This window comes from Polypterus senegalus, chromosome 6 (assembly GCF_016835505.1).
Source record: "Polypterus senegalus isolate Bchr_013 chromosome 6, ASM1683550v1, whole genome shotgun sequence".
Lineage (NCBI taxonomy): Eukaryota > Metazoa > Chordata > Cladistia > Polypteriformes > Polypteridae > Polypterus > Polypterus senegalus.
This window is the reverse complement of record NC_053159.1, coordinates 74,517,275-74,528,061: the sequence shown is the minus strand read 5'-3', so window position 1 is coordinate 74,528,061 and position 10,787 is coordinate 74,517,275. Positions and strand designations below refer to the sequence as shown.

The window sequence follows — 10,787 nt, the reverse complement described above, 5'->3', positions numbered from 1 at the left end:
TTAAATTACGGATTTTTCAAATGTTAATTTTTTTTCCCCAGTGCTTAAAACCCATTAAAAAAAAGCGTTTTTAGCGAGCGGTTTGTAGCGCTATAGTACAAAGTCTTGCAGTGTTAGTTTTCTCTGTTGTTCAAGGTTTTCTCAGTGTTATTCAATGTTTTTACATTTAGTTTACTATTAGGCTGTGTATTCTATGGTATTATTAACTATATTTGTGCTTAAAAATCTTTAAAAAATATATATTTACATACAGTTTGTATGGTCTGGAACGGATTAATTGTATTTACATACAATCCTATGGGGGAAATTACTTTGGTTCATGACCAAATCGGTTTACGACCAGAGTTTTGGAACAAATTATGGTCATGAACTGAGGTTCCACTGTACTACAGTTTTATTAGTGGCCCAGGTAAACAGATGACTAGATCCTACATAACCCTAACTGTTACTAGAACAGTAGAAAAGAAAAACAGAAATTTATTTTTAATGCCTACCAGGAAATGACTATGTGAAGTCCAGAGGATGAGCTGAATACATGTATGCTCATAAAGACAACACACAAGGCAAAGACACCAGAAAAAAAAAATGTCACTATATATTTGATTCAGCATGATGGTTAGAGTTGCTTCTAGTCACAGTGACCCAGCATTCAATTCCCACAGAGTCACCATCTGCATTAAGCTTGCAATTCATCTCATAAAATAGTAAATGATCTTCACTGATGACTCTAAATTGTCTCAATATGACCGAGCATGTCCTGTGGTGGACTGACACCCAGTCTCTCCTAAAAATGCTCAATGCATCAAGCCTAGACTGCAACTTCCCACAATACTGAAACAGAAACAGCTGATCCATAAAATGAGTCAGTGGAAAATGAATGCAGATCTAAAATGCAAAAAAGAAAAGGTACATTTTCATATGAAATCTTATATATGGTTGGTGAAGCCACAAAGGAAGATCCATGGACAGAGATCTACAGAAGTGAAACCCTAAAGTAAAACTCATGTTCACCATCACATTTTTCAGTACTTAATAAAGAAATATAGGTGACATCAAATATCATAGTTTTATACTGGGTGAGAAATGATACAAATTAATTGGTCAGCAGGATGTGTTCCACATAAAGGGTTGTGAAGAATGATGGTAGGATTGCCTCTGGCTCCTTGTAACCTTGAAGCTGGAATACATTTGGGAAAAGGTTGAATAAAAATAAGTTATTATTAATGTCTCTACAGCAAACACATTTACCTCTGGGAACTTGCAAGGACAGGATGTGTTATAGTTATTTACATGTATGTTTTTACAGGAAGGTTTAGAGAACTACTAAAGGTGAGGATTGAACTGGCAGCACTGCAATTTAACATCCTGTGTGCTGTCTGTCATATTTACAGCCAGATATGTTGGTAGCAGAATTCTGAACATGATTTGATATCAGACAAGTAACCAGTTTTGTCATTCCTGTCATATTAGTTTTTCTTGGTTTGAGTCAGGGCTCTAACAGCAGCAGTTTGAATCCATCAAAATCTGTTCCTTCTTGGGACAGGAAAACCACTGGAAAGGGAACTTCAGGAATCCAGCCGAGAGGTAATGAAAGCCTGACTGAGTATTTCCACATCTGAGATGGAGGGGTAGTGTTACATTCTGGCAATGTTTCATAAGTGATGCAAAGAAGTTGGAGTGCCTCCGAGATGTGAAAAACAAAGTTCAGGGTACTGTTGAGCATGACTCAAAGGCCAGTCATGGATGATTTTGGGATTTCTTGGCAGTATCTTAAATATAATGTGATTCAGCGTAGGGGAAATTTAAAATTTAGAAAGTGATACACAGAATGCTGAGTAACTGTAATAAATAATTCTACACACAGTAAGAATGACAATGTGGCCCTTAGCAGGTTATCACATCTGAGAGCAGAGTAATACAAAAAAGGAAAAATAAAGTAGGGATGATTCAAAAAAATTGATGCTAATTAATTAAATCAAACAAGGCGGCAGAAAACTTAGTGATACATTCTTAAAAATGCACACAGAAAAGCAACATACAGGGATGATCTGTATGTGAGAAACTGCAGTCAGATGACACTGCCTTGCCAAAATTTTTTCTCCAAACACTGCATTTAAATCCTAGTTGTCAAAATGGCAAGAGCAACACTGACAAGCCATCACGATCAGAAAGAAGCTATACAAAATCTTTAGTGCCTGGTGGGATACTAGTTTGGGTCTCTGGTGAATAGGGAGAATAAAGTGTTACTCTAACACAAACATATTAGAGTACCTCAAGTGGTCTTGTGCTTACAAACTCACACTTCTTGTCCAAGTTACAGGGCAAAGAACTGAATAAAGTGATCTGCCAGGGTAAAGGAGTATCTCCGTGAGACGGGAATCCAAAGGTAAACTTCTTCAGAGTGGGAAGGTGATGCCTCTGCTGACTGTATCTCTGGTATATTCTAATACTCTAATACATCAAATGAACAAAGAATCTATCAACATGTCCAGGGTTGTGTCCAGCAGTCCCAATAGATGCTCCTGCTTGATATGATCCTACTGAATTAAGTGGGTTTGGTAATAGATGAATAAATCAGCTCCCAGTGTTTGGAAAAGCAATTTCATGCCAATAGCAGCATGGTGGTGGTGGTGGTGCAATAGTTAATGCTGATTTCTTCACAACTCTATGAACCTGGTGTCAATAGCAAACCCCTCTCCTAGTCTTTTGTGTGGTCTGCAGATTTTCTCAATGTCAAGGGGATTTTGTCTTCCTTCTCTAGAGTCCTCTCATATACCAAAGACATACAGGTTTGTTTCACTGGCGTCTGATTTAGATTTCTAAGTATGCCTTCTTTTCAAAAGATGACACTGCGCTAGGTCCCAACTCCCTGCAGCATTGTAATGGCAAAAATGGACTCACAAAATGGGTAGTTACATGCTCAGTTTTAAAATGAACCTGGTACTGTACAAATCAGACCAGTCTGACATACTGTAAGTAGCAGATAAAAAAAATATTGAGACTAATGTGGAGCGAAGTTGCTAACTGTCCACTAGATAACCACCTTATATACTTTATAATAATAACCAACTTATCCTAATGGCTTCAGTGGCCCTTATAAATTGAGGATTGACACTATTTTATTCACAAATGACTTTTTAGGCTAACAGAAAAAGCAAAATCATTACCTATGTACATTTATGCTAGTAGCAGCAGTACTGAGAAGTGTACAAAATAAACTAAAATTCCTGCTTACATGTCTGGTCAACAACATGTTACACTACTCTCTCTGTTGTAATGATGACCAAGTATGTATTAAATTGAAAACTTCATTTTATTTCATAAAAAATTCAAATCAGCTTACCTAAAGTGTTCCCATTTGCTGACATCAACTCCCAAAACAAACACTACACACTACCTGTTTGACAAATTTATTTTGCTCAACTTTGAGAATCCTAATCTATTTTCTACAGTACAATGAGAAAATGAAGTCAATGATTTAATGTATAACTGTATTTGGTCTACTGAATGATAATATGTGCAGTGAATTTATACTTTAAAATTAAATTTACATTATTTAATTAATTTAGAGTGGCTGACTGAGTAGCACTAGTGCCTCAAGCATCCAGTGTCCAGTTCTTTGCACATTTTTTTTATGTCTGTGCGGGTCTTCCCCGTACATCCCCAAAAACAAGCATGCTATTTTCACTGGTGATTCCAAACTATCCTGTGGCTGTGCATGTTATGGGTCCTACAATGGTCTGGCACCCTGTCCAGGGCTGTATTCTGCCCTACCAGTTCTGTGCTACACCTCTGAATTGGATTCAACAAATCTGAGAATGTTATTGACTAGTCCATATTTTGAAATTTAAGAATGATATAATAAATAATTTGGATTAATTAATAATAATTAATGCAATCTATATAATAAATAGTATGCATTTATTTTGACATGTCTGCATCCACTTTACATTTTATACCTTGAAGCCTAACCATTAAGAAGGTGCACTGTCTAAAGGTTAGTAGTAGTGGTAGTTGACAATGCTCTGTTTGCCATATCCCACAAGCAGAGTGAAAATCTTACTCACTCTTGTCATCAGTAAAGCAAGCAAACCCATTCTGCAGTACAGTATTTATAACAATATAATAGCTGAACATAAATGGCTATGCAAATGAATAAACTATATGAAGCTCTTTCACCAGTTCTCCATATGGACTTGGATGTTTCTGTCACTTAAGGTGGAGTGGAAATGGTTTAGTTCTCAGAGCTTCCCTAAACACAGAGTCCAAAACATTCAAGACAGCTAATGATGATGGAGTTGACTCTTTTTTTTTTAAGCTAATGCTAAAAATCATTTTAAAAACATTTAATACATTGGTAAATAACTTGTGAAATTGATACAATTTTAATCGACTTAAAGATTAGCATTGATGGAAAATTATAACTAAAATATAAACACATGTAAAACTGATCTGGGTATCAACTCACACTCAGCATTATAATAAACTCATACATCAAATGAGGTAATGTTCTCCTTCAACACTCTGCTCTGAATTGCATCTTAACAATATTATATAAAAGCAGTGATTTTATCAAAATTTAAATTGTGTTGACCCAATCCAAAATTAGAAAGTACACTGTTTTAAAAACAAATCATACCCCTCCATACTTGAGTTCAAATCAGTTTGTGCCAATTTCATATTTTACAGCAGGTTGGCCAAGAGTACAGTGCAGATTATCACCCCAATCTTAATAACCATTCAATAATAACTTTAAAATCTATTCCAACTATATCAGTCGGTGAATAACCCAGACTCAGGGCAGTTTAAGTTTCCACAATTATTCTAATGCTGCCCAAACGTCCAATTTAAATGGTAACAATGTGCCTGCCAAATCAGATATTAGACCTCCTTATTCAAAGTATATAGGTGAAAGTGGCAGCTCACTGTGATACTCTTAAACAGCAACTTGAATGAAGCAAAACAGTAATGTGGTACTTTATTAAAAATACCATATGTAAATAGAATATTCAAACTATAAGAAATTCACAAACTTAAAAATCAGTGAGTTCTCTCTATTATGTGAATGCTTTAGCAAGGTCAACTAACAAATATGCTCTTCATACCCACCCCAAAATGTTGTCTAAAAGCTGGAAGGCCAGGCTGCTGCTAATGGCATTATGACCAGGTTCTGAGATCCATAATGGACACCATTTTAATGGCATCCACAAAAATTAAGAGAAGACATTACATTTTTTAGAGCTGGGGAGAGGCTACAACCACAGCCAAAACAATCAAAGGTCTCCTGGCAATGGCACAAGCCTTGCAGCTAAGAGATGACCTAGGGAGGCAGCTCAAGTTCCCATTTAGCACTGCAGTGACTAAGCTCAGGTTAAATATTTTATTGCTGTCTGAAATGTCTACCCAAATGGGAAGACTGAATATTAACCTAGGAAACCAATGCCACAGACAGGTAGTCAAGTACAAGCTTTTCAAAAATAGATTGTGTGGAGAGTTTGCCAGTAAGCACTTTTGAAGGATTTACAGCTTCACAGGCATAAAAGGTGTACACAAGAGAAAGACTGGCACCAGAGAATGCAGCACTAGTAGTAGCAGTAATAGAACTGTCACATGTACAGAGTAGAGTGAAATACAGACTCCTATATCTGTTCAACATTCAACACGTTGTCACTCTTTGGCGTGAACCATGATAAACAAATATGTAGTGAACTCTGTCAATTAATTTTATTGAATAGAAAACACAAATCCGCCTACCTGAAGTACTTCTTATTCCTGTTTCTATATATCAATTTCCTGAAATTTTGTAGAGAAACCCTAAGAAAAATTCCAAATACAGACTATAGCACACAGATATGTAAAACAAAATGCACTACAAAACATTTGGTGTTACCCATTAACAGGAAGAATCCGTAAGACAGACTGAAGTTTGATCAGTTCTGCCTGGGTCACAAGGCAGGATTGGGTGTAAATAATAGAAATGAAACATCCATAGACCCTTGGCTCCATCAGAAATGATGTACTCATGTGAATCACTAAATACATTAATCACCAATCAACTTTATAGACCAGGTGATTTTAATATGAAACATTATAATGACGATACTAAGTGACCATCATAAATAATAAAGTGTTTAATAATACTGTATTTGATTTAACAAAGAATCATGCACGAAACACTTAGGCAAAACGTGATTTACAAAACATACAGATTTAGATTAAACTATTCAATTCACAATTAAAACAACAATATGAGAAAAATTGATCTATGAATAATTTTCAAAAAGCACTTTGCACAACATATAATAATCACACGGCACTTTACGAAGCACACATTCAACCCAAAGAAACCATACACATACTACTGCTAATAATAATAATTAAGAAGAAAACTGAAATTAGGAACGTAATTTATCCAGACAAGAGGTAAGTTGCAGTGGTTCTTTATGTTTAAGGTCACTTTTCCGCAATGTCTTCATGAACAATCGTGATGTACCCTGGCAGGCAACAAACAATGAAACAAATGACCGAAAAAAGAGGAACGAACAAAGCAAACCTGCTATTATCAAATGCTGGCAATGGAATAAAAAAACATGAATGTCAAATGTTACCAGGAGTCCACGCACTTTTGGAAAGCACATTGGCAAATCGAGGCTCATTACAAAAGAATCCAAAAATAGATAATGAACAAGTATGTACTATTATCATTTTCTTTTTGTAGTCCGATGTCAAGAGCGCTCCATTATTAAGTACGGGGTCGATTACGCAATTCTTCCATATCTGCGGACGGAATCCCGTTGAACAATAACATTGGCAGGACGGGCATTTCAACGCGTCCTCTCAAGCACTTGTCTGCCTGTGAGATTTTATGCCGTTGAAAGAACTTCGCACTTGCTTCTTTCCTTAGCGCTTTTTAAAATGTATTTATATTAATGTTTTCCATACGAGTAACTGTGTAAATTAAGCACGCGCGAATAAACGCGCTGAACACCCAGTGACTGAGAGCTTCCTGCAGTGACCACGCCGAGCTGCCATGTGAGATGGGGCGTGCCCATACAAAGGGGCGTATCCATAGCGTCTGATAGATTTCTTTGGCCCGTTTAAAGCCACACACCCTGAGCTTTCAATCAATGTAAATCCGACTCGATTGACAAGGAAGACAAGTCCCCAGTGGAGCCAAATAATAACAAATATAGGATGGCACTGTTCAGCAATTATAGTAGAGTAATTCCCACAAGAACCAACCCCCCTTTCTATATATACACACACACATGGCGATCACAAGCGGTAAGGACCTGGATCTCTCAGCTGTCACATAAGGGTGGCTCATCATAACAGTCCCCCCCGCCCCCAAAACAAAACACGCACACCCTCAAAACACACATACACGCCTAAAACGAAAGCGAATCTTGGCCTCAGATAAAACTTTGCGGGGTTATCGAGTGCGCAGATTGAAATGCCAAGCAGTTGCATCCGTGTGTGGTTAATATTTAATCCCCCAGCCCCCCACCCCCGGCCAGTTTACGACATGCATATACCAAAATAAAAGAAAACAGTTGGTTCGAAGTCATCGCACGCCTTAAATCCTTTCACATACTTAAATAATGAATGTGTAAATTGCACGAGGAAATAATCTCGCCGATTATGCTCCCACCCAATGCCACCCCTGCTCGCATATTCTAAGGTACTGTGTGATCAAGAACGAATTTCTAGTGGATTCACCACCGGCGCTACTACGATTTCTATTTAAGGTTGAGATCAAGGATCCTGCCACCATTTACATCGCACCCACTGATTAATTTATCCAGGTTTACCATAGGGGATCGCGGCGCCACTTGATGTCTTCTTCCCGTCAGATTGTTGCGAGTGCCGGTCTCCGATCGAGCCCGGGCTCAAATGTATTTTCTGATATTTTTTTAAGGCAGATTTTATTTAGAGGCGGCGCTTGCAGGCTCTGAGCAGCGTCGTAGCGACACTTTCTCTTCCCCAGTCAGTGTTTGGTCAAGAGCACAGTTGGAGCTGGGGGGTCGTGTGGATTTGGGGGGTGACTGCTTGTTTTTTTTTTTGCTATTTCCCCGTTTTTTTTTTACTTCCCCCTTCTTTCTTCTTCTATTTTGCTACAGTTTTGGTGTTTTTTGCCTAGAAATTTGTTTCCATTTCGGGATTTTCTTTTGGATCATGAACAAACTATACATCGGGAACCTGAGCCCTTCAGTGACTGCCGAAGACCTGAAGCAGCTTTTTGGGGAGTGGAAGCTCCCTCTGTCCGGTCAGGTCCTGCTCAAGTCTGGATATGCCTTCGTGGATTTCCCTGACCAAAACTGGGCCATTAAAGCGATAGAGGCTTTGTCTGGTAAGCACCCTCTTAAACTTCAGAAACGCGCTGCACCTTCGACCCCCCCTTACCCAACCCCCTCCTTTATTGCTTATCGGCACCTAGAATTGAATCAGCGATAAATTCCTGGAAAGATCAGATCAGAGTCGAGGACAGATGAGCTCGATCGGTCCAGTCCGCTCTGACATGTGAACGGGACCCGACGGTTCACGCTGCAACTTGCATCCCCTGAAGACTTCCCAGCTTCTACCAGCCAGCACGCTTGTAAAAAGAGTCACAATGTATATATAAAAAAATAAATACATAAGGGAGGTGGTCATTTTATATCTCGTTGCAAGGATCTCGTCCTGCAAAAGGCACAAACTGAAAGCGTGCCGGGCTTCCTCGGCAGCGCGACTTCAAGCAATCAGCCGCAGAAATGCACGGTAACGCTGTAGATGCTCGGCTAGGCGTAATTATTTTTCAGTTATTTTTTGTCTTGATTTTATTAAAAGGGCGCAGGCAAGCTACCAGGGACGAAGGTGGCAATTCCATATTCCTTAAGTGCCCAGGCATGTTTTTACGAGGTGTCCTGCGAGTAGGTGCTGGGGGTCCGGAGCAAAGTGTTAATAAACAGGTAGCTGGGTGGACGAGGTAAGACTTCATTTCAGAGCTGCGCCAGGCCACTTCTGCACCAACGGCGCAAAGGAGAGAATACTTTGTAACCTGCCCTCAGCAACTGATCAGCCCATTCCGTCTTATCTCGAGCTAGAAGATGAGGCGAGGATGTCACGGAGGAGGACAGAGGCGTGTTCACATCGTTACCTTTTCGATTTATTTTTTTTTCTCCCACTTAGACAAAAATCTATTGCTCTTAGTTAGAGGGAGGTGGGAGTGGAAGCATGGCTGCCCCGTCTTTCATTGTGAGTTTTAAAATGTGAGCTCATCACTCCGGTTTGGCGCCGTTTTCCGGAATATAACATAACTGATACAATTTGTTAAATTGCAGATTTTTGCACCGCTTGCGATTACAGGACCCCGTTGATGCCTGCAAGCGGATCCGGGGTGAAATGTTTAAAACACAGACACCGCACGCCTGACACACTGATGGGAAAGTTTCAACAGTTTCCGGACATTTCTTTTTAATGCACTTCATTCTTAAGATTGGGCAAATTTTTTTTTTGTTTGTTTTTGTTTTCGGAGAGACAACAGTAATCAAAGCAGACTTGAAAATGTCCCCCACCCCCTTCTCCTCCCCAGCCGTGCTTTTTCCTAGCAGAGTGCTGCATACTGATTATGTATTTTCCTGACAGGCAAAGTGGAATTGCATGGGAAAGTGATTGAAGTCGACTACTCTGTCCCTAAAAAGCAAAGGTAAATGACGAGTTTTCTTGTCTTGCTTTTTTTGCCTGCTTGTTTTGCTGAGAGAAGTCTCCTTTGAAATTGTTGCCGTGTTAACTCCCAAATGGAAACAAGCAGCGGGCGCGCGAGGAGTCACCCGCGTGGAAAGGGGCCCACATGCTTTTTTGTTGTTGTTGTTCTGTTAAATAACGCTTTCATGATGTAATCCAGGGTTTGTTTACTAGTTTTCCTGGCATGTCTTCTTCGTCTTTTTATTTATTTTTTTGATAGCCGCTCATGATCTGTCTTTGTATTCATTTTCCTTTTGAAATATACATGTCGCATTAAAGTGGTTTCGAGATTTGTGGAGGGAAATTAAGAACAACACTGTGAACAGAAAATTTGAGCGAGGCGCCATCAGAAAGGCTCCTTCTTTGAAAAAAAGTTTCCAGTCATCTAAACAAGTATGATACGTCTCACTTTTTTGTCTGAAAAAATGCAAGAACATCCTGTCGTAACTGCATAATCGTTCTCTTCATTAAGAAAATTTCAGTATATTTTTATGGCAATCGCCATAATAAATGTAACCAATTCAGATATTTGAACCACACCATATGATCTTTAGAAGATTTACAATCTTAATAAAATTCACACATTTCCAAGAACATCTTGACATATCTTCACGATCATTCACTTCATTAAGAAATTTTAAATATATATATTTATGTGATCGTCACAGTGATAACTGTCGTCAATTTAAACATTCGAACTACAACTACACGGTGCTCACAATATTTATGATCAGAATTAAAGTTCAAAATTTCCAATTTGTGTAATCTGCGCAGTAATAATAAAACCCAAAACTCCAGTGCACAATAATAAAAATCCAAGAACATCCTGTGGTATCTGCATGATCATTCCCTTTATTAAGAGATTTTGAGTATATTTGCACAATAATAACAATTACCGTTATTGATTCAAAAATCTGAGCTACAACCACATGATTCTTAAAATCACAATAAAAATCAAACATTCCAATTAACGTGATCTTCATAAAAACTAATTAAACCCAAAACATGTAATCATTTACCATAATCACTATAATAATATAAAATTAAAAACTTCCAGTCATCTA

At 38.4% G+C, this 10,787-nt stretch overlaps 1 protein-coding gene across 2 annotated transcripts in view; it reads left to right on the top strand.

Annotated features, from left to right (window-relative positions):
- The first annotated feature begins 7,661 nt into the window (after positions 1–7,661).
- igf2bp2a (insulin-like growth factor 2 mRNA binding protein 2a) overlaps positions 7,662–10,787 on the top strand; it is a 273,454-nt gene continuing 270,328 nt past the window's right edge. Inside the window, exons 1-2 of one of the 2 annotated variants that reach the window (XM_039756346.1) lie at positions 7,662–8,350; positions 9,625–9,685. In XM_039756346.1, the coding sequence (XP_039612280.1) occupies positions 8,176–8,350; positions 9,625–9,685 (236 nt within the window). In that variant the 5' untranslated portion in view covers positions 7,662–8,175. The remainder of the gene's footprint in view (positions 8,351–9,624; positions 9,686–10,787) is intronic. The other variant, XM_039756345.1, reaches the window with a different exon arrangement.